The following is a 25552-nucleotide window of genomic DNA, read 5'->3' on the forward strand; positions in this document are numbered from 1 at the left end:
ACCTGCGAACCGCCACTAGGGGACGCCATTGTACATTGCTACTATCGAGCGGGACAAACCGACGTAAATCAAAACAGCTGCGTGGACATAGACGAACGTTAGAACCGGATGTAGTTTCTATGTGTAAATGTCGCTAATTACTTAACCAGTTAATGCAACATGTTTGACACTTTACCGGTTAAATTGATTGTTTTAAGGTTAAGAATCAAAATGGTGGTTCTCCTGAGTTACCCATTCAACTTCTCATTTTGGTTGTAAGAGAAAGAAATGACGCTGAATCCTCGACTGTTCCCACAGTGCGAATATTGGATTCGATAATGTTAGAATGATATTCATCAGACATTTGAGTAAGTACGCCTTCGAACGAAATGTGTTGTTCATTTGTGTTTACATTTTCAGAGGGGTCGCAACAATCTCCAACCACAACAAACATATCGTATGAATATCCAAACTGCCTGTTTGTCAAAACTGTGCATTACGTAAAAGTTATTGTAAAGAAAATATTTTCATACATTTCTTGACGCATATTCTAACATGTTCCCTACATTCATGTGAATTTGGGATGATGGAGGAGAGGTTAAGTTGGTCCCAATGTGGTGCCTCACTTTCATCTGATGGAAAGAGTATCAGGTTTGTGTTCTGTACATTTTTAAATTTCATTAACCTTTATTTTATTTTTATTTTATTTGATTAGTGTGATGGAGTTTATTCTGTCCACCTCTTTGGGTGGGCGAAGATTTACACAAAAAGATTAAAATCGTAACTAATCAACACTTTTATAACAATTGTTATACGACCACTAGATGGCAGACATCGCTTAAAGTTGCGCTTGCACTGTTTTATACAGGGTTGGCGATATTTAAAAAAGATCACAATATTGTAAAAGAAGAAAAAAAACACTCATACTAAAAAAAAGTACAATATTGTGCTTTTGTACATAACAGCAATGCATATAAACCACCTACAATCTCTAATTGACACATTTTGACACATTGATCGTTTCACAAGCAAATTAGGTTCCCCTTCATCTGACAATTAGCATAGATTTTAGACATAAAAGGCCAAAACATCACTAATGAAAATTAAATCACACTAAAAAACTAGCCACCAGAGGGTGCTAGAACTGCACAAATAGAAATCAACCTCACTTTTTTAACAGATGTGTTCCTTTTAAATATTGTGAACATGACAACGACGATATTGCAGTTTTAATATCATATCATTGCCCTTATTGTTGCATCCTTAATAAATGACAAATAAAAAGGGGCCCAATACAGAACCCTGCGGCCACTAACAAATTCAGAGCACCTAACAGACTGGGAACCAATTGCTTAGTTAATTTTGAAAACCCGTTAGTGCTCTGAAAATCCTGAATAACACAGTCGAATTTTTTAAACAAATAATTTTTTGTCAACTTCCCTCCCCTGAAAGTAACGGTCTTGACATCTCAAAAGTCAAATCTAAATGACTGTATTTTGGATGAATCACAGAATATGCACTCAGCTTGTTAAAAAAAAAAAAAAAAGTACAAACTCTCTCAATTACACAGATAACGACAGAGTTTTAATAACATTGCACAGCAGCTGCGCTCACCAGACAGATTTGTTTCAAATTTCAACGTTTGCAATGAAAGATCTGCGGAGATACTGTAATCCTTAATGACATCACTGCAAGCAAGAATTATACACCCACAAATACCACCGAAAAGTTTTGACGAACTGTCTCGTTGACATGAATCACACTTTTTTTTTTTTCTTGTGGAATTGACATCACTTCATTCAGGCTATTCAAAGAATACGTTGGATGTTTACTGAAGAGCTTCTCGCCGTTTTGTTTTGTTTTTGAGCGCGGGAAGTTGGATCATTTCTGGGGAGCCGTCAGGTTTTTGCAGTGTGTGTGTGTGGGGGGGGGTCCTGCGGCAACTGTGGCACCTTTGATTGCAGAGGATGTGAAGGCTGACATTTGCACAGACAAGAGAGGTTGCAGAGTGGGTGGCAAAGGGGGGGTGAGGAGTAGGACACACGCAGACATCACAGCAGTGAGACCTTTGTTCTCACACCTGTTTGGAATACAAGTACAAGCAAAAAGATGTGCTGCAAGGGGGGAAACCTGCAGTTTAATGAGATCCAGTACAAGAACGATACATTTTTCGTCATTTTTGTTCAAACCGTAGACCAGCGGTGTCAAACTCATGTTTACCAAATGGGCCGCATCGGGAAATTAACACATTCACTGCCAGCCCAGCAAAAATGCATTATTTGACGTCTTTTCCCACCAATTGCAGTCAATGACTTAAAAAAAAAAAAAGGAGGCTGCAATATAATCACAAAATATATTGGCACATTGTGTTTAACACATTCACTGCCAGCCCAGCAAAAATGCATTATTTGACGTCTTTTTCCGTCAATGGCAGTCAATGAGATATAACTCTTTTATTGCCATACTTTATTTAAAAAAACAACAACAAAAAAAACGCCAGCAGATTTCGAGCGTTTTAACTCATTTTCCGAAGCAAACCGAATATTGTTTTTTGCTACATAAACATTTTCTCCACAACAGTGACTTTGATACTAATATTTTTTGTTTCGTGACGCTCCGTCAAATTAGGTTGAATGTTACAAAGGCTTTGATCATTCACGTCAGCCTTGAAAACGTTCCATTTCATCAGATTGCGTCATGTTTCATCGTCATTCGCAGCTCTAGTTAGGGCCCGAGCAGCTACCGCTGCCATCTGCTGGCCATAGTTAGTGGGTGTTTTTGATTTCACAACTCATTGACCCCGGTTCTGCTGAACTTGGACGTTGCACTGACCACTGATATATTGAAAAAGAAAAACAACACTAAGATATGTCGTTTTGCTAGCAATTTGTATTGTACTTGTACCTGTATGGATATCAGGCATCAGCAGGAGGCGCAGCGATGAAACGTTTTTCAGATTTACATAAAGAAGTTCACGTTTGGGGTTAATCAGCCCCTGTGGAATCATTTGGATGTGGAAAATGTGTTTGGCTGCGAAAGATGAAGAATGAATGCCAAGCTCACCTGCTTAGATTTTTTTTGTTTTTTTGTTTTGAGCCCGCTGGCTCTTCATGAGCACACGCACGCGTGCACGCGGTACGCGTGAGAGGGCCGCTGTGGCAAATGACTGATGTGAAGCTCAGAGGAGCGACGAAGCTTTCCGGTGTTAGCGCGACGTATCGTCAACGTGGCCTCAAACTTTTTATTGCCGTCGAGCGCAAATGTCCAAGGACAACGTTCGAGTCGGGGACGGCGCAAAAGAAGCATCAACTCGTTTGAAGTGCTCAGTTTAAACGGAGTCTGTCTTTAGAACGCACACTTGGGAAAAGACAGAGACGAGATAGGACGTTCCGTCTTATTGCGCAGATTGGACACAACAGAGACTGTCTGCAAGGAAACTGGTGAAAATTAAAGTGACAATAAAGACATAAATAAATAAATAAATAAAGTGCCAAAGACCGTACGCAACTACTTTTCCATAAAACTTTGTGATAGGTTTCATATTCAACGCTGTAAAAGCACTACTGAAAATCACTTACATTCTACTAAAATGCTTTAAAACTATTGAAGCACTCTCACATGACAGTGAAACATGACGGAAATGCTCTCATACATTACTCAAACCCTCTCACACACTACCAAAATGCTCTAATGCAAAGTAATGAAACACTTTCACACACTATTGAAATCCTCTCACAGGCACGACTGAAATGCTCTCACATTCGACTGAATGGCTCTCATGCGCTAATATACACTACCGAAACACTCTTGCACACTACTAAAATGACCTCATAAGCACTACTGAAATGAAACACTCACACTACTGAAACATCCATAAATGCACTACTGAAATCTCGCCATTAAAATGCTCTAATACAAACAAATGAAACACTCATACACTACCGACACATTCCTGCTAAAATGATCTCATAAGCACTACTGAAATGATCCAATATTAATGAAACACTCACACACTGCTGAAACACCCTCAAAAGCACTACTGAAATCTCGTCATTAAAATGCTCTAATACAAACAAATGAAACACTCTCACAGATGACTGAATCACTCTCACAATATACTTAATTGTTCTAAAACATTTCTACTAATGAAACACTCTCGCCCTGTTGTGTACAAGCACTACTGAAATGCTCTCACACTCACTGAAACTCACTCACATACGACCAAAATTCTATAATACAAAGTAGTGAAAGTTCAGGCTGGGGGTTCAGGACAAAATCACCCCCACACGTTATGAAAAGCCCAGATCTGTAAATTGAGAAGTAGTTTATTTAAATCCTGTATTTAAAAAGTGCATTTTCCTGAGTGAAACCGGCAGACAACCCCGATCTACAGAACTCATCCAACGTGAGAAAGTTTGACAATTTGAACTTTTGAAGCGCGACAGGTCAGGAAAAACCTCGTCTGGATAAAAATCAATCAGCAATGGATTTTTGTGTCTCGTCTTGTAATGTTTTGAATCGCGCACACTTCAGACGTCAGTCTGGGCTATGTCCAATCAATCAATGGCCTGATAAGGACTCATTGCAAATATAATACAAGTTCCCAAATATGGTCGGGTAGTTGTGTAAATATTTCGGTGGTCAAATAATGATGCCACTTGAGAGCCAGAAACAGGACGGCAATCGAGGAATGAGATTCATTACGATTGTGTCCAGAAAAGGAGGCCGGCGGCCATATTGCCTGAGCTAAGCTGGCCCAGAGGAGCTCGTGGTGGAAATGACTTGTAGCCGTCCCAAATGAAGCTGAATATTTTGCATCTCCTTTCATTTTGGAAAAGGTCACCAATGACAGGGAGGCCCAAAAGAGCATTTAGTATGGGAACACACGCATGCGCGTACATTATTCGGATGGCAGCACCACTCTCGGGCTTTGCTTTGTGTTTATAAATAATAATAATAATTTAAAAAATCCCCTTCATCCTCATTTGAAATGTTGATGTTGACTGACAACGTCAAGTAGATAAGCATTTTTTTTTTCCTTGTTGTAAGTTTGCCTCATTATTGATTATGCATATAAAAAGTCTACACACCCCTGTTTCAAATGTCAAGTTTTTGTCATATGAAAAATAGAAAAGCACCTTCAGATGACGTTACGCCCATTTTGTTTTTTAAATGTTGCGCATAAGTAATTCACATTTTTAAAAAAAACAAAACAAAAAACTAATCCTAATACTGAAACTAACAAAAGTATTTTTTAAAGAACTAAACTAATAAAAACTAACAGAACCACCCTGAAAACTAATAAAAAATAACTAAAATTCAAAATTCAAAAACTATAATAACCCTACTGCCATATTACAAATAAATTGGTTGATATACTGTAGCATTTTTCTAAGTATGCAAAAGCACAAATAAATTATTTGTACATTTTTTAGGACAACAACAAATTTCTCTTCATAACATGATGTGGCCCTTGCGTCCTTCGGATTTTCTGTATGTGGCCCTCAAATGAAAAAGTTTGGACACCGCTGGTGTAAATAACTAAACCAAATAAACCAAATTTTTGACCCAATTTGTGTTTTATTTTTTTATTTTTTTTACCCAAATTTGTGATTTTCATGCACAACCCAAAAATTTCAGTCAGTCCCCAAAAAGAGTTTTTTTTTTGTGGGTCATTTGAACCAACGTTTTGGTTTTAAATACATAAACCAAAACATTGGGTCGATCTCTTTTTGTATAGTGCGGTTCTGTTGTTGTTAATTCTACGCCGTGATTCATCATTCATACATGAGTGACCTCTTCTTCTTTTTTTCTTTTTTTTTTTGTCTTTGCTTTTCTAATTGGCAAAGCGAGTGCAGTCAAATGGTGAGCGATCATTCGCCTAACTAGCAGACTTTCATTACTCCGCACTCTATTTTTTTTGCTCTCAATTGGCGCCGTTCGCTTTTTAAATCTGTGAGGACGGCAAAAAGTTCTCGTTGTGGAATTACTTCACGCTCCATGCAAACTTATTATGTGTATATATTGTTTACCATGAGCAAAATATCACGTAACATTTTAGTTTTAAGCACACGGAGTGCCAATATTATTTCTGATTTGTTCTTCCGCATGCGCAAGGCAGTTGAATCCAAACCTCGTGCGGCACCGTTTCCTTTACATCCAATGAGCAGTGACCAATAGGCTTTTGTTTGTTGATCAATGGACTTCCTGTTAAAGTGTTCGCTCGTTCGCTTTGTCCCACAGGAGTTGACCCGCTAATTGGGTTGCTACCAGTGGTAAATATTTGTTTATGATGTATGGCATCAATGCTATTTCAAATGTCTAACATCGGACATGTTGATGATCGTTAGCTCACACTGCTTTCATTGCCGTTTAATTTTTATTTTTTTTTTCAATATTCTTCATGATTTTAGCATAATAGTTGAGTAATTGACCCTCCCACCAATGCTTTGTTAAAGATGGGCACCAAAGCACTATTTTTGTAAAAATGAGCTCCTCAACTTACTTCAACATAGTTCCTTTCCATCAAGACGTCACAAGATGGTGGCAAAACACTGTTGTTGTCTATGGGGATGGGCGAGTAGCATTATTAGGATTGTAGCCTTATTTTTTATTTTTTTTTTAGGTATCGGGTACTCGTGGAGGCTGCCGATACCAGACACTTTGGCGAATCTTGATTTGCGTCAGAAAGAGAGGTTTTGTTGACATTTTTTTTTTTTATTTGTCGTTGTGTTAAATGCAATTTTATATATCAAAAGTACTAGCGGTATCAGTACACGGTATCGGTGAAGTCTCAAAGATTGAATGCTAGTATCGATCTGGGGGGGAAAAAAGTGGTTTTGAATATCCCTACGGTTGTCAAAATGAAGTGCCTCGATTCACTCCAACATAATTCCACGACACAAGGATGGTGGCAAAATTATGCTTTTATTGTTTTGACCTAAGATTAAAAAAAAAAAAATAGTGTATAGTTAATATTTTGAGTCCATAACAGAAAATAATTTCTGTTACATAAGTTCCATTGCAGTTGTCAGGTTTGCCTGTTTGACATCTATTCAGCACGACACAAAAAAGGAGAGAAGACACTCGGTTTAGGGCTCGCGAGGAGAGGAACTGACTGATACAATTCACTCCTGCACTCTCTGAAGATTCCTCCCCCTCACCCTCTCTTTTTATTTGGTTTCCACGCCCCGAGTTACACGGGTGCTCCAATACTAAAAATGCAAATGGAAGGCAAATATAGGATAAGATAACATATATGGCTAAGCTACGTGAATGTCAGTGTGGAGTAAAGCAAAGCATTCCTCATTGCAGCAAATGTACGATAACTTATTAATTACTAATTATTCCGACAGCAATTTATGACTATCTGCTTCTACTAAGGTTCCATCTGGCCAGTGACATTTCAGAAGGATCGGCTAATTGGCAGCGATAACTTCCAAAATAAGCACTATTCCATCAAGTGTTATTAGTGGACCACACACACACACACACAGCTAACATATGAATATTCATCAACCGTATGAATTATTCATAATGAAATATTCAACTCATTGGGGAGAGTGGGAGCATGTGTAGGGGGACACGTTAATTGGAGACCTGTAGGCAGTTTGGGAATAGGCTTCGAGATATTTAGTTATTTAGAGTTCCTGTTTGTGTTTTTTTGTTTTGTTTTTTTAATAAAGTGAATTCAACTCCTCATATGGCTTCTTTAAATCTATTATGCATTTGTTCTTTTCCACAACAAAGTTAGAGATAGAAATGTTTGCAGAGTTGACGCGCCACAAGTAAGCCAAAATGCAAAATATCGCCAAATAAAGCGCACAGACTATTTCAGTTCCAGCGTTTGTTGTCTATTATGCAAATCTCAAGCTGATACTTTTGTTTTATGTCAGGAAAGACTACATTAAAATGAAATTTAAAATTTAAAAAAAAAGAACTCCATGGAAGTTTTTTCAAAATAAAATTATGAGCAGATGATGGCGCTACAATGAATCACACACAATTGCAAATCTATGCAAAAAAAAAAAATTCATTTTTTGCATATATTCACATGGACTAAACCCAAACACATTTGACCACCTTCATCTTTGGTCTCCAGCCAAATGACATTTCACTTCCCCCACTATCCTTCCTTCTCTTTTCTTTCTTCTCCTCCCGACTGTCCTCCATTTCCGCTCCTCTTTTCACGCTCTCCGTTACGCTCCCGCACGCAACACGGTGTGGAGGACGTGCGGAGTTTTTGCTTCTGGATGACGACACATAAAGGAGGAGGATTTTGGGAGAGGCGATTAGTGGGAAAGCGAAGCAAAAAAAAAAAAAAAAGGCCCTTGTCAATCTGGATTAGAATTTCATTAGAAATGTCCACCAAAAAAAAAAAAAAAACGAAAAAACTTGGCTCCACGTTGACATCCGCTCAAGTTGTGCGAGCGTTGGCAAGACGTGGCCAAGCTGCAGCGCGACTCGGACGACCCGGACTCCGTCACGCGCACGTGCACACCTGAAGCGCGGGGATAAATGAGAATTGGGAGGGCGATGGAGGCATGATGCCAACGGACGGAAGAGGAAAGGAGAGCTTGAGAAGAGTGTATGCGTGAGAGTGTGCATGCGTGCATGAAGAGCAAGAACAGACGGCGACGGGGCGAAGCGATAAGGAGATGAGGAGCAGGGGTGACCGCGGCAGATGTTGACTGTCCTCTCCGCACGTTCCACACTAACACACTCACAGACTGGAGACATTTGCAGAAATGGGCCTAGGGATAGACCGATTATCGGCCGGGCCGATTTATCGGTGCCGATATTTGGCATGTTGACCAATATCGGCATCGGCCTTTTTACGAAACTGAAGGCCGATAAAAGCTGGAATCGCACCTAACAGTGAATGCTTGCGAACGCAGCAAATGTTTTATCAGGATTTGCAAGATGTGCACAGACATTTTTTTACTTGTTGCAAATACATTTCAAACATATTCAGACAATTTGTCGCTGTCTGCGAAGATCTTTTGAACCCTGACGAAAACCCCAAATTAAATGCATTTAATTTTGCATACATTTGTCACTGCTGACACTGGGAAGTCCCAACACTTTTTAATTTATAAAAAAATAAAATAATAATAATTACAAAAAAATTAAATTTAAAAATTGTTGAAATTTTGGAAAACTTTATTTACAGTAGGAAACTTTAGAAAAATATTTATTTATTTAGTCACTGCAAACCCCCCCAAAAAATACTAAAAATGCTTAAAAAAAAAAAAAAAAAAACACATTTAGAAATTATGGAAAACTTTATTTACAGTAGGAAACATTTATTTATTTATTTATTTATTTACTTGCTTAGTTTTGAATTTAGCTTAACACAAGCTGATGACCCTGGAAGTTCCCTACAATTTCTACAATTTCTGTTAGAATTTTTAATTAAACAAAGCTGTCTATTGTTTATATGTTTAAAATTAAAAGAAAAGGCAATTTATTTTTTTATGCTATTATTTTCTCTTTTACCGCAAATGAAAATCGGCTTGAAATATCGGTTATCGGCCTCCTTGACAACTAATAATCGGTATCGGCATCGGCCCTGAAAAAGCCATATCGGTCTATCACTAGAAATGGCCAAAGTAATTTACCTTACAATAACAAACTGTTGCGATTGCGGCGTGGTGGCGGAACCCAGGAAAACAGGGCGCGGAGGCATAAAAAAGATTTAATGAAACAAAAACAAGGATCTGGCTAACAAAGGAATATATCCAACAAAACGGCGATGCAAAACATGGGGGAACTTGTAGACAAAAAACGGGCAGCAGGACAGGAAGAAACCACAATGAATCGACAACGGACAGCGGGGAGACAAGAAACTAAATACACACACACACAATCACCAATTGACACAATAGACCCCTTCAGAGTTTGTAAACAAGGTGACGCAATTTACAGGGCGGGGCTTAGCTGGAGGCAAAAAAAAAAAGAAAAAAAAAAGTGGCGCGTGGTTGTAACACCGGTTAGCATATTTTCACGAAAAGTTTACACACTGAGCAGGCAAAAAAAAAAAATGACAAAGATTTAAAAAATAAAAAAATAAAATAAAGGCTGCATTGTTTATATAGGTTGTCGCTTGTAGTTTTACGGTAAACAACATCTATTTTAGTCTCATACTCAATAGGAATGTTTTGTCATTTACAACAGGATTAATAATATACAGAAGCCCCAAATAATGTAATTTTAATATTTATTTCCACCCCCACCATCTCTAAATTCTCTCTCTCTCTCTCTCTCGTACTGATGAGAGGTAAACAGAGGAGGGGAGCTGGTTCTGTTGCTGAACTGTTACAGCACTCAGTGTAGCATCCCCCCCCCTTCATAAACGCACATCTTCACTCACTCACACTCATGCATTGCACTTGGCACCTCTTGACCGAATAGGACAGTCGTGTGCTCACAGTTTACCAGAACTGACTGAGCGACAGACAGGAGGTGCTGGTTTAAAAAAAAAAAAAAAAAAAGAAGAAGAAGAAAGGAGAAGAAGAGGAGTGTGCGGTTCTCCCGGATCTTGCAATCCAGTCAGCGATGGAGAACACATGAAACGAGGGACAAGGAAGAGCTCAGGGGGTGGGGGGGGGGAGATGCTGCTGAGTAAAGTTTGCACATGTTTCTAGAGGGGATTTTTAACCTTTGAGGATTGCAGAAGACACGAGGGGAAAAGGTGAGAGCAAGGATTCGGAGTTTCGGCTTTATGGTGGCTCTTGAAGTTGTGACCAAATAAAAAGTGGAGACCTAAACTCTTATTGGGAAGGTGAGTTTGTTCTCTAATTGGTTTTTGATGAAAGATGACATATTGCTTTGATGCATGAGATAATTTTATATAAGTACTAAAAGCCCCTTGAGTCAGTTATTTGCTAGTTGTTACTCGTTAACTCATTTGCTCCAAATAACGTGTAAATACGTTTTTTTGTAATGTTCTAAGTGTCCCAAAGACGTATTTATACGTTTGTTTGTTTTATGCTAGAGCATACAGAAGGCTTTGACGCAGCCTCTCAGCTGCAAAGAACGGTTGCAGAAATGGTAGTTATTACACAAACGGCCAGCAGGTGGCAGCAGAGCAAAGGAGATCAACCAGGGCCATGTAGAAAAAAAGCTCACTTACTTACAATTTTAAATAGATTTGTGAAAACTGATGAAACTTAGCTCTCTTCTAATGCTAATTGCTGCAAAACGGAAACAGATAGAAACATATTTTTTTTTTTCCTGACGAAAGAAGAGACTTTAATCTTTCTTTTGATAGGTTCCATGCTTTTATAGCCATAAAACAGAATATTCTGTGGGCCTTCAAAATCCAGTAAAACAGCCGGGAGCGAACGGGATTACTTCTGTGAAAATGGCGGCGAGTGAATGACTTAAGAAGGTTGCACTTTCTTTTGAATGCTTTTTGATTAAGCTAAAATATAATTTGACACCCAGCCTTTGTCATTGTTGTTTGGATTTTCTTGAAGGAATCATTTTTATGAATGTGTCGACTTTGGCTGAAATTGAACTTCTTGCCTGTTTTCCCTTTCATGAACTCTCCTTTCGTCGACGGCTGGACTTTGGGACAGAGGGGCCGTCAGCAGGATGGCACCAATCCTTCCTCCCTCCTGCCATCTTTTCTTCTTCTTTTACCTCACTGCCCTAATTACCCATCCCGCTGTCGCTCAAGATCCATCTGTCACCACGGAGACAGTCACCGACGGCAACCCCTTCGTTGTGCCCTCGACGCTGGTCAACAAGACAACTCCCGCCTACGCGGAGACGACCCAAAACCCCCTTCAAGACACTGGCCTGTCCACTCCCTCCAGTGGCGGAGATGCCGACGACGAGGACGGCCCCCCGGTCGGCGGGACGCGTTGCCAGGGTTACTACGACGTGATGGGCCAGTGGGACCCGCCCTTCAACTGCAACGCCGGCGTCTTTTTGTACTGCTGCGGTACCTGCTTCTATCGCTTCTGCTGCCAGTTCCGCCAGCAGCGGCTGGACCAGCGCATCTGCTCCAACTACGACACGCCCATCTGGGCCAACACGGGCAAGCCCGTGGCCACCGTCACAGAGGGCCAGGAGAACCAAGAGCGGGACCGCACGCACCTCATCGTCTACATCATCTGCGGCGTGGTGGCCATCATGGTGCTGGTGGGCATTTTCACCAAGCTGGGTTTGGAGAAAAGTCGCGGAGGAGGAAGCGGGGCAACCGCGGCCGCAAATGCCGACCTCAACTCCAGGTAGGAGGCGTGACGAAATGTCGGCAAATTGAGGTCCAGGAAGTAAAAATCCTGACACAGTTTGGCGCTTAGCCACACTTGTGGCTAAAACTCACAAGGAACTTAATTCCTAGTTGAGTAGACGCCAAACTGTGGCACGGTTTTTACTTTCTGGACCTAGATTTGACAAAATATTTGCGTGTGCCAGTGATGTCAAATCCAGGACTAGGACTTTAGCCGGTGGCTAAAGCCAAACTGTGGCAGGGTTTAGCGAAGGTTTAGCCACTGTTTAAAGACTAACTGTGGCAGGGTTTTTGCTTTCTCGACCTGGATTTGCCGCCGCAGAGATGGTAAATCCAGGTCCAGAAAGTAAAAAGCCTGCCATTGTTTGGCTTGAGCCACCAGTTTACATGTAGAGCTTTTGCCACATCTGCGGGAGCTTGTTTACCTCCTGGTTGAGTAGAAGCACCTGTGTCTAAATCCAAACTGTGGGATGGTTTTTAATTTCTGGACCTGTATTTGACAAAATCTTTGTGTGAGCGTGGGCAGCAGAAATGTCAAATCCAGGACTTTAGCCGGTGGCTAAAGCCAAACTGTGGCAGGGTTTAGCGAAGGTTTAGCCACTGGCTAAAGACTAACTGTGGCAGGTTTTTTACTTTCTGGACCTGGATTTGCCGCCGCAGAGATGGTAAATCCAGGTCCAGAAAGTAAAAACCATGCCATTGTTTGGCTCAAGCCAAACAATGGCAGGGTTTTTACTTGGCTAAAGGGTTTAGCCAATGGCTAAAGCCTAACTGTGGCAGGATTCTTTTACTTTCTGGACCTGAACTTGCTGCTTTTAGCAGAAACGGTAAATCAAGGTCCAGAAAGTAAAAAAAAAAAAAAAAACCTGCCACAGTTTCGCTTTAGCCAGACGTGTAGGTGTAGCGCCTTAGCCACATTTGTGACTAAAGCTCCCCGGGAGCTCATTTACCTGCCGGTTGAGTAGAAGCACTTGTGGCTAAAGCCAAACTGTGTCTTCTTTGCTTTCTGGATCTGGATTTCCCATCTCTATAGTGTTTCTCACCGTCAGCATAAAACTGCGAGCTACTGTATGTCCGAGAAATTGGAACACACAGCTGAAGGTTCTTAAGTGTCCGAGTGGTGGACAATGGCATCAATTGGCAACTTTACACCGACTGATGTGTGCATATTCTGATCACAAGCTGGTCAACTGATCCTGTAGAAATAGTTTGTGGACCTGCGGCTTGATGGGCAAACAGTCCAGGGTGTCCCGCATTTGCTTATATAAGAAATAAACCAAATCTTTTTTTGAAGAACACTTATTGAGCTAGCTATCTTTCCTATCGATGCTTAAAGCTCCCTGACTGACTGTGTGCGCAACATTTAGTTAGCATTGAGTAAAATAGAATCAGAATAGCTTTATTGTCAGTATACCGCGGGGTGCAACGAAATGAAACAGAAAAAAAAAAAAGAAACAGTCCCAGGCACATAGGAAAAAAAAAAAAGAAAAAAGACCAACACGGGCGTACAAAACGGGAGTCGGCCGGAAAGCCTTTTGCAGCACCCCGTTTTTGCAGATAAAAACGAAAACAAGAAAGAGGGAAAATAACCCTGGACTGAGCTCCTTTAGGGGGACCATAGTATGGATTTGGAAGGGGAAAAAAACCTTAGCAAACAGGCATACATTATTAGCGGGTTGTGGATATATTGTAGCTCGTTATATAACATTTTTCAATATACTTTTTAATGCCCTGAAATTGCTGCAAAAGAAGCAAAGTGGTGGAATTAAAGATTGTAGACCAGCAGCATCTTTATCAGTGGAAGAAAATATGGAGTTTGCACTTTCCACTTTCTACAAAATTTGAGTCTTGAGGGATTTTTTTTTTGGTCTATTTAAGAACCATAAACACTACAAGCAGAATGTCGAGAAAAATAAATATCGTTCACACGAAGAACTAGGCTAAGTGCAATTTCTGTATAAATTGTGTGGGAATGCTGAAAGCTGAATGCTAAGATTTGAATGCATGTGGAATGCTTATGAAGTAAATTGAGAGATAAATTATGAAATTCTCACCTCCTGGTTACTGGACTTTACCAACTGTGCCACCGAGCAGTATCAGACACCTGGTAATGATAAGTTATTTGTATGGAAGTGGGCGTGGAAAGTGATACCGAGAAAAAAAGTTCAATATCTGTCCCATTGAAAATGAATGGGGGAAAAGTTGATATTAAATGAACAATGTAAATTGGAAGTGTTATGTAGGAGTTGTTACGCGGCAAAAAAACTGTGGAGAATAAAAATCACAATAACATATGTGGGAATGCTTCAGCATTCCCACAATTAAGAATCATAAGTGTCTAAACGATTGCTTATTAAACACCTGCATTAAAATACATTCCAGTCAGGGTAAATACTCGGCTCCTTGGTCATGTGTTCCTCGGGAAACGATGGGTACAACCCCTTTGCTTTCATCACACAATAGCCGACCTCCGCTGCCTCTCATTCTTTTTCAAACATTTACATAATGCGCCATCTTCACTCACATGGTCACAAATCATGCTGTTTGTATTCTTCCAAAGTCCTCTTGGCATTTTTTTTCCCGCATCAAAACCAACATCTCTCCTCCTCGTGATCAGCTATTCTTTTTCTTCTGCTTGCTTCCCGTCCGCATTTCTTCTCAACAAAGTCCTCAAGGCAGCACAGAAGTGAACACTTCAACCTTCGTCTTTGAACCTTCTTTGGCCAAGTATCACCTTCTTCCATCGTCACATTCTTTATCAAGGGACACCAAAGATGCTTCTCCTGAATATTTCAGTAATAAATCAGTGGCCTCTCCTCATTTCAAAAGATTACCCCCCTCTCATTGAGATTAAACCACTTTTCTCCACTATGACGGCTCCGCTGGACTCATTTCGTTATTAAGCGCGCTGACAGAAATCCCCGCTTCGTGCATCGCGCATGTCGTTATGCTGTAAGCACTTCAAGCTGCAAAAGGAATAAATGCAGCCGGTACATATATTCGCCACCCACTTCTTGCCGGGGAGCACAAAAGGCAACAGCTGCAACGTGCTGTCACGCCGTCTTTACTTTCAAATGTTTTACGCCGAATCGCCACGTGCTGCGCGCGGAAAGATGATTAGCGCTCTCAAATCCTGGCCGTTTTCCTAAATCAGCTTTGGAAGCAAAAAAATAATAAAAAATCCAGTGATCCTCTGCTAAGATTAATATCACGCGCGTACATCCTTGGACCTTCTAGTATGTTCCTTTTTATCTTTTTTTTTTTTTTGGTAGGTGACACATGGATCTGTAGTTTTGTATATGTTTGACTGGCTTGGGATGCATGTGTCCGTGTGCAGCGGGCTCATTAGCCCCCCAACGTTATGTAATGAAGGACAGAGTCACTTAAAGTATCTGACTGCTGACCCGATTTTAAGGCGAAGAGATAAACAATACTCGCTGCAGTACATATTAGAGATAGACCGATTATCGGCCGAGCCGATTATCGGTGCCGATATTTGGCATTTTGACAAATATCGGCACCGGCCATTTTTTTTTTTTTAACCTGAAGGCCGATAAAGCTGGTATCTCACTAAGCAGTGAAAACTTGCGAACGTGGCGAATTTGGGGTTTTTCCACTAGGAATTGTAAGATTTGGAATTGTCGTAAACACATTTGGAACATATTCAAATCATTTTTCACCTCGAAAATCTTTTGAAACGTTTTGATGAACCCTAACAAAAACTTAAATAAAAAGCCCAAATGAGCGACATTCGCATGAATTTGTCACTCAGTGAGATGCGGGTAACTTTTACTTCATGGATCTATTTAAATGGCCACTTTATGAAAAATAGGAACTCACTACACTTTTAAAAAAAATAAATAAAAATAAATAAATCAAGAAATTATGTTGACATTTTAGAAAACTTTATTGACAGTAGAAATCTTTAGGGATCTATTCACTTTTTATTATTATTATTTATTTTAATTTAGCTTAACACATGCTAATGACCCTGGAATATTTTTTTTAAACAAATCTGTTAATATAGTTTAAAAGAATTTTTTTTTTTCTATTTTACTGCAAATTAATATCGGCTTGAAATATAGGTTATCGGCTTCCTTGACTACTAATAATCTGTATCAGTATCGGCCTTGAAAAAGAAACATAATCGGTCCATCTCTATTATAATATAATATGCACGAGTGTAACAAATGGGATCACATGTTCAAGTTTGGTTCAAGGAAAACAAAAATGTCAAAATCACAAACAAAATCTGGCAATTTGGTCTTACAAATAAAAACAAAGTCAGTTGTCATGAACGATCAAAGAAAAAAACAACCTGGCATTCGAATTGGCGTGTGTAGACTTTTTTTTTTTTTTTTTTTAATTCCACGACTGTCGTCTGTGACAACTGCTCCCTGATGAGCTTCGTCTCCACTGCTGCTGCCATTTTTCCCACGACTTCTTCTCGTTTGAACACAGATGAAAGACGCACTCCAGGCAAATCACGCTGAGCTCTAAATGGCTGACGTGTCAGGAAAACTAAAAAAAAAAAACAGATGAAATGACAAGTTTTGAGCAAGTTTCTGTCTGAATCCTTTCCAACCTCCGGGTTGGAGCTGTCACTGTCTATCACCTCTCACCTGCCACCACATTGCTGGTTGAAGCGCATCTTCGCATGCGTGTCATCCAAGTGAGTGTGCAAAAAAAAAAAAGCGTCCGCGGGAAAAAGTCGCACCCCGCAACCGCAGGACTGCGTAACTCTTTGCAATCCGATCACATCTGCGCTGACAACTTTCACATCAAATGTGTCAATTTCTCCCTTCCTCCGTTTTATTTCTGCTTCTGTTGCTTTGCCTCACTCGAGTCTCACCGGGCTCCCAAAACACTTCAATGTGGGTCAGCATTTTTTTATTTTTTTTATTTTTTTGTCTTTAGCTCTCGACGCAAGGAGGCTTCACATCTAAACGATTTTCAGCTTTTTATATCGGAATCATAAGGACTAGCATTTTAACATTTTATTTGTTTCAGTTTATAGAAGTGGGAAAAGTTTGTTTTATTGTCAAGTTTGTATGAGTCACAAGCAGACACTGCAAGTTCATCCATTGCGCCTTATAATGCGGTGCACCTTATAGTGCGGAAAATACGGTAATTGTGATTAATCAAAATTTTAAAATGTGATTAATTTGATTTAAAAAATGTCATTGACATTTGTAGTAGAAACAGAAGAAAATGTGATTAATCATGATGAATTATGGAAAATTGCGCACTTAATTACCGTATTTTCACGACTATAAGGCGCACCGCATTATAAGGCGCAGCTTCGATGAATGACATATTAAAACTTTTTCCATATATAAGGCGCTAAAGTAGAGGCTGGGGTTACGTTATGCATCCATTAGATGGTGCTGCGCTAAAGGGAATGTCAACAAAACAGTCCGATAGGTCAGTCAAACTTTATTAATAGATTACAAACCAGCTTTCTGACAACTCCATTCACTCCCAAAATGAAAAAAAAAACAGCTGTTTTATTATTTTCTCTGAGGTAAAGTATTCGTATTAGCTCGCGATCCAAGATGGCGGGATCTTCTGCGGATGCGCGTCACCGATCGTGCAGGGTCACCGATAGCGTCTTGACAGCGAGACCTGTTGCGGCTCAATATTGATCCTTATATAAGGCGCATGGTCAGCTTTTGAAAAAATTGAAGGCTTTTAGGTGCGCCTTATAGTCGTGAAAATACGGTAGTTTTTAAAAAATTTACTCATTATACGCAGTATAAAAATTCCAATTGAGTAGAAGTTGTTTCATTCGTGGAGAAAGCTAAACGACAACTGACATTTTGAACAGGGGTGTGTAGACTTTTTTTTTTTTTTTATATCCACTGCTTTGATGTACAACTTTAAGCAAAAATAATTCATAGCTAAAATTATCCTTATTTTAGTCTTTAATTTATCTGTCAGTGAGATAAATCCCTCGAACCTTTTGATGACGAGACAGACGAGAACGAAAGTGACCGTTGAAACGGAGACACTTGCCGGGGTCACTTTGCGTCTTTCACTGAAAGATTATCTCAAAGCGTTGCGTTTCCAGATAAACCGCAACGCTGTCAAGTAAAATTTGCGGCTTAAATAGACGATCGAACTGACGGGGGGGGGGGCGAAAGAGGACCATCGCCGATCTGTCTGTGTGACATGATGAAATATGAAAGGATGCATGCGTGATATGATGGAAGATTAAAAGTATATTTAGTTTCAAAGTCCTCTTTCCTGTTCAAAATGGCATATGTGCGCACCACATAGCGATCAATAAAATCTCGCCGTCTATTATCGGCTCTTACTAATCACCATGTCTGTGACATGATTGTGATTGATTGTCGCGGGGCATTAATGAGGTCCTCACAATCCCCGTGGCGGATCGGGGAGGGTGTGCGGGCGCGGCTGATGCCGCACAGCTGTCAGACATGTTGTTGTTACGTAACGTTTGAAGGTTACGCGCGGAGCCTCATATGTGCCCGCTGAATATTTGGCGCGGTTTGCCAAACGTAGATGTTGATTCACAGGTGCGATATTGGTTGAAATGAACTCGGACTTTACAGATGCTTTGATCGCGGGCGACAAAGTGATTAACGTGCACCGATTTGGATTGAATGTGCTCGCTATTTGCACGTCTTAATCTTCTCACCAGCCCGTCGCGCTGCCATCTTCCCTCTTTTCAAAGGCATCCCCCGGAAAGTAGCGTGACGCCGAGCCAATGCTCCGTAAACGCTGCATCGCTCGGGGACAGGTGCGCTTTTTTTTTTTGGTTGAAGATTAAAAGTCCAAATCAGCAAATTGTTTGAGCGGCGGCCCGAGGCTTCGCATGGCAATGAGTCAGACTGGGTAGCTGGGGGGACACGAAGACTAACGGTATTGCTTTAAAGAGGAGGAAGAAGGGGAACGAGACAGATTTGGGACCAAGTCGAGTTTGGGGAGAAGAAAAAGAAGGAGAAGAAGGGATTGTGCAGGATAAGTGCTTTTGTCGCGCCAAGGCAAATATTTTAAAATGGGGCTACTCTGCGTCAAAATTGAATAAAGTCTTTCACTCGCACAAAAGAGTCCACAGTAAGATGATTAACGATTTGAATGAATTTGCTGGTGGAAAAGAGAGATACTCAGAACCATTCTAGTGAGGCATCTCTGTCTCTCTTATATATATATATATATATATATATATATATATATATATATATATATATATATATATATAAAAAACAGCTGACTCCTCACAAGGGTCGTAGGGGTGCTGGAGCCTATCCCAGCCAGCTTCGGGCAGTAGGCGAGGTACACCGTGAACTGGTTGCCAGCCAATCGCAGGCCACATATACATTATACATATACATGTGAATATATACATGTAAACGGAAAAAATATTTTGAAAAAAAATATTCCGTAAAACAGAAAAAATTAAGAGTAATTTATTTATTTATTTTCAATATTTATTTTATTTTTTATTTGTTTTATTGAATCATTTTTTCCTGTTTTTTTTTTTATTTTTTATTTTTGTCTTTAAGTTTCCTTTTTCCCTGTTTTTTTTTATAATTTTCTTTTCTGTCATATTCAAAAAACAAACAAATTATTTTTAAAAACAGAATATATATATATATATTGTACATTTTATTCAGTATCTCAATGAACATGAGAAGAATTTCCAAAATTTTGAATATGAAATGAAGGTTGTAATAGAATGCATAGATTACAAAATCTTGAGTTTCATCAAATTAACAAATGCAAAAAAAAATAAAATAATGCATCCCACCACAAAAATGGAAAGCAATATGTCTGCTAGGCCTGGGAAAACTACTTTTGTTTTTATGTGGGTACTAATTAATAAATCTTGTTTGCAATCAATGGAAATTATAGGTGTTCTTACAAACCTGTTGGGGTGTACTCATTTATGCTAAGATAGATAGATAGATAGATAGATAGATAGACGTCATAAACAAAGTCCCTGCAGCAGTCACATTTTGGCATCTGTAACACCATTTTTCAATGACATCATCCCTACCGCAGATAATCTGTAGAAGATCACAGCCGTGGCCAATGGGCTGCACTTTTCTACTTTAGTGTGAACAAGTTGCCGTTGGCGGTCACTTGTCAACTCAGGCGTACTCTCGGTTTGTGCGCGCACACACGCGCGCGTCTTTGTGTGTGTGAGCTACCACATCAGCTTCATTAAGCAGAACAGTGGCACTGCTGTTTGAATTATTGATCAAGGGAGTGAATAGCATCGATGCTAAAATGTGAAAACTGCATTCATGTGTTTATTAGTGTGCGTGCGTGCGTGCGTGCGCAGAAAACTCCAGATCCAAAAGGAACATATTGCAGGAAGCCTTGTCCATATGTTGGACAGCAAAACAAGCCGCCAGTCAAGTACGGCTGGATTTCAGCCTTGAGCGAGGCAAAAAAAAAAAAAAAAAAAAAAAACGAATGTTGGAAATGTACGGCGCCCCTAATTCTCAAATAGTGGGGGCGGGCCCCCCCAAGGTGGGCGCGAGGCTCCATCAAGAGGGGCGCGTTTGCCCTCGGGGAACATGCTTTTTTAATTTTTTTTTTATTTCGTTTTTTTTACTGTCCGAGAATAAAATGCAATTGCACCTCCACTACATTAGGGGGCAGTGGCGCTCTCATTATTGGTAGTGTGCACGCAGGGAGCATTCGCTCGGTGGTGTTGGGGTTTTGTTTGCACTGAGCATGTGCGCTTTGCACACAGCAAAAAAAAAAAAAAAAAAATCAGCACAAATTATTTTATATATTTTTGTTTTGCAGGTTAAAGGATTTTTTTTTTTTTTTAAATATTGTGCTCCTGAGTTAATGTTGCTGATCAGTTTGAATGCATTATTATTTATTGATGTTATGTCATTTTATTTTTCAGTATCATATGGTTTGATGTGGTCAGTCAAAAAAGGTTTATCGTTTAATTACGGATTTAATTTTATTTTCGAATTTCAAATGCACTTTAAATCTTTTCTGTTACAGTTAAGAAAGCTATTCTTTGTTGTAAGTTGGTCCATATTTCTTTCTTTTTTTTTATTCTCTTATACATTAATATGGATGCAGTGTTATGTGTGTTTGCGAGAGAACGCAAAGTTGTTTTGCGAGGGAACGCCAAGTTTTGTCACCCTAGGGGCTCCGTAGAAATGTGCCTCTCAACCCAAGCATTCGAATATCGCTCTGCAATATGACTGATTCTTATTATCGACCTGAATCCAGACTGCAGAATGACTCTCAACTTGAATTTCTTGCCCCAAAGGATGCTGACCGACCTGCTGAAGCAACAGGGAGCAGCGGCGAGTCCAGCGGAGAACGCCGTGAGCACTTCGCCCAGCAGGGGGCGAGCCAACGGCGTGTCGTCCAGGATGCAGCGCAGCAGGAGCGGTGAGCGGGGGAAAAAAAAAAAAAAAGGGCAGCGCGCGGACGCACGCGGGTTGACTGACGCGTACGACAATTCACTTAATAGCAATGGCGAGGTCCAAGATGGCTGCCGGTGTGCTAATGTCAATGCCAAAATAGTCCTTGCACCTTGTTAAGTATTTATGATGCTGACACAAAGGTGTACCTAATAAAGTGACTTCCTTAGATGCGTCCCATACACATGATTTGTTGACATCTTTGGTTTGTAAGGGGTGATGTCGTCACAGTGACGATTATAAATAGAACACATGTTTGTGGCCCGCGCAAAATTGCCGGACGACAACACCCATTTTCTAATTACTATGTTAATGTATGCAGGCTTAGACCCCTTTAGGCCGTATGTGCCATTTTGTGGCACAAACATGCACATACAACCCATATGAATGAAATATAAGAAATATATGGCCACTCGTCTTTCGTTTGTTTATTTTACCCAATTATATTTTATATTTTATATTTTATATTTTATTCATAATATGAATGGGACACTGCTCCACTCAGTCTCTGAGTTGCCAATATTTAACTCATTTGCTCCCAATAACGTGTAAATAGTTTTTTTTTTTATGTTCTAAGTGTCCCAAAGACGTATTTATACGTTTTTTTTGGGGGGGGGTTGTTTTGTTTTTTCTATCCTAGAGCATACAGAAGACTTTGATGCAGCCTCTCGACTGCAAAGAACGGTTGCAGAAATGGTAGTTATTACACAAACGGCCAGCAGGTGGCAGCAGAGCAAAGCAGATCAACCAGGGCCGTCAAGGGAAAAAAAAGCTCAATTACTTACAATTTTAAATAGATTTGTGAAAACTGATGAAACTTGGCTATCTTCTAATGCTAATTGCTGCAAAACGGAAACAGATAGAAACATACTTTTTATTTCCTGATGAAAGAAGAGACTTTAATCTTTCCTTTGGTAGGTTCCATGTTTTTATAGCAATTGAACACAATATTCTGTGGGCCTTGCAAAATCAGTCAAAATCCAGTAAAACAGCCGGGGAGCGAACGGGATTGCGAAATGTGAAAATGGCGGTGAGTGAATGAGTACAGGTTTTAAGATCCTAAATATTGATGACAATATGTCTGCTGATTTTGCATTTCTCTGGTTTGAATAAGCACCACTGATTGTACTTTTTTATTTTGTGAAGTTAGCTTGAAACATTGTCTGTGTTAATTGAGCAATACGACTAAGTGGAACATTGAATAGATTGCGCGGGCTCTAATCAGCTGAACAGTATCGGTTTTTCCAGAGTAGGAGAGACAGGCCTTTAGAGGGGAAAAACAGAATGCTGATTAGTGATTTTTACACGCACATACGCAGGCTAATTGAGCGCGTTTAAACTGATGAGAGGCAAGCGGTAAAAGGTCTGTCTGTGGCGAACGTTCCCTTCAGAGGAAAACATCAGAAAATAAAGTTTTGGAAATTTCCGTGAGCTATTAGAGGAGATAGATAGGCTGCAAAATAAATAAATAAAAAATGTGGTCCAATATTCTCCAGCAAATATGACTCATTGCAGAAAGAAAGCTGGAAGCACGAAAAAAAAAAAAAAAAAAAAAAAGCTGACCTATTTAACGAACACGACTGCAGAAGCAACGTGACAGCGGAACAACAGATCATCAATACCCACGTTTCACCTTGAATTGAACTTTGACCCCCTGGCACGTGAGCTCGGTTGCCCTTTTGGCCAAATCGTTTTAAACGTCTGCGCACACTCTGAACTCTCAAAGGCAAGGTTGCAACATGGAAAACGAAACCGTACTTCCCGCTTTCGATTCGCAGTGTCTCGCGTCCACGCACGCTCATTTATATTTCATCCGGACAAAAGAGCTCTCCGCTTTTTTTTTTTTTCGCTGTCCCCGTGGCACTTGCAACTCTTTTATGTCTCATTACGCACGCGCACGTTGTTAAGCGACATGTGCCGGCCTTCACCATTCCTTCACGGTCGTGAGCACTCACAATGGCACAAGAGTGGAAAAGTGCAATCTGTAGGCTGCTGGAAAGAATTCAGTGTCCCACATATGCGGGTCCAACTTGGTTATTAATCGTGTTCCTCAAGAGCTGCAAAGTAGAATGACCCTCTTCTGTTTTTTTTTTAACTTACGTCAGGGACCACCAAACTTTTTGAAGAGCTACTTTTTGGCTCCTGATTAGTGTAAATGGCTACAACTAGTTTGATATTATTATTATTATGGCTGGAAAAGAAAATCGGTCATGTCAACTACAAAAATTGGCTGATACAAAAAATTTTGCCTCGAAACAGGAGCAGGGCAATCACCTGACTAATTGATAGGATAACCCATTCAAAAAAGATGAATTAATGACAGTCCTAGTTATTATTAATAATTAATGATTTCTTTTTATGAAGACAATGATTATGTTAATGATTTTCACAATTAGGAACCAGAGAAATGCCAAATGCAAATATTTATTTGTATAAAATTCTTCCATTGTTTACATTTTCAAGTGATCACTTTTACACGAAAGCGTATTGCATTTGGAAAAAAATCTGGTTTTGGCTTGTTTTTTTTTTTTGTGTGTGCTTTGTTTTCATTTGGAATATTTTAGTTTCTCTTTTTCATATTATTATTGTTTTTTTGTGGATACCCCCCTCCCCCCATTTTTCTGATTTTTTTTTTTTATGCTATTTTTTTTTCTGGTTTCCAGATTTTATTTCTGTTTTTTTTCTTTTTTTCTGTTTTTAAAAATCATTTGTTTATGTGTTATATATATATATATATATATATATATATATATATATATATATATATATATATATATATATATATATATATATATATATATATATATATTGTATGACAGAAAAAGAAATTATTCCAAAATGGAAGAAAAAACTTAAAATAAATAAATAAATAAATAAACACATAAAAAATGAGTCCCTAAAACAAAACAAAAAAACAAAAATGGAAATAAAATAAATAAAATACTCTTACATTTAGTCAGAAGACTATAACTAAAACTAAATTATTGATGTATTTTTTTAAATTAAAATTTTAATTTAATTTTTATTTTTTTTCCCCAAAATTAACACTGGCTGTTTGCTTGGATTTTGACGTCTATAGTTGTCATTGGCAGTGAATGAGTTAATGGAGAAATTAATATGCACAAAAGGAGGGTCTTAACATCCACAAGCCTAAACTAGAATGTCCCTCGGTTTGGATTTTATGTAGTGGCTTGCAAAATAACACTTCAACACACACATACAACATAATTCAAACGTTTCTGCTACTTTTTTGTTACAGTCCAGACTTTTCTCCACCTCTCTGGCTTCCACATTAATCTCTAATTTAGTTCACCAGAACATCCTGCCTTCCTCCCCCCTTCTCCGCTTTCATCATCCAAACCGCAAGTGACGCTCACTCTCTCTTTCCAGCGTGTGACAAGAGATTAGCATGCCAAAGTTTCGCCGCGTATTGCGTTTTACCGACAGTCATTGAAGCGATGAGATGATTTCGTCTTTGATGCCGGCGCCCAAGCACAAATAGAACTTGACTTGACTCGTGCGTGGGAAACCCGAGCCCGATCGGCACACACAAACGCACAACAGCGCTTCTTCGATTCATTTTTTTTTTTTTTTTTTTTTTTAAAGAGCTCAGAATTGTTCATTCGGTAGTCTTACCGATTCAACGTCTTATCATCATTGCTCTTTTTTTATTTATTTATTTTTTATTTTTTTTGTGTGTGCGTGCGTGTGCGTGCAAATACGTATAAATTTATACTCATTAATTCACCTAAAGCCTTCTAAATATCCCATTACCCTTCGCCTTAACCAGGTACTTCAGAATCTTGCCAGAGTCGTGAGGTTTAAATGGTCAGGAGACCAGAGAAAAGGTCAGAAAAAAATAAAGAGAAAAGAAAGATAAATCAAAGTGAAATCCAGCACCGACCAA

The 25552-nt window shown here is 39.5% G+C and overlaps 1 protein-coding gene across 4 annotated transcripts in view; it reads left to right on the forward strand.

The window, feature by feature from the left end:
• The first annotated feature begins 103 nt into the window (after positions 1-103).
• The window catches only part of shisa8b (shisa family member 8b), a 30640-nt gene continuing 5191 nt past the window's right edge, over positions 104-25552 (forward strand). The window contains exons 1-3 of one of the 4 annotated variants that reach the window (XM_077503311.1): positions 104-347; positions 11562-12218; positions 21489-21613. In XM_077503311.1, the coding sequence (XP_077359437.1) occupies positions 11578-12218; positions 21489-21613 (766 nt within the window). In that variant the 5' untranslated portion in view covers positions 104-347; positions 11562-11577. Of the gene's footprint in view, positions 348-9322; positions 12219-21488; positions 21614-25552 lie in introns of those variants that run through there. The other 3 variants (XM_077503310.1, XM_077503308.1, XM_077503309.1) reach the window with 3 other exon arrangements.

Source organism: Festucalex cinctus, chromosome 17 (assembly GCF_051991245.1).
Source record: "Festucalex cinctus isolate MCC-2025b chromosome 17, RoL_Fcin_1.0, whole genome shotgun sequence".
NCBI classification, from domain to species: Eukaryota; Metazoa; Chordata; class Actinopteri; order Syngnathiformes; family Syngnathidae; genus Festucalex; species Festucalex cinctus.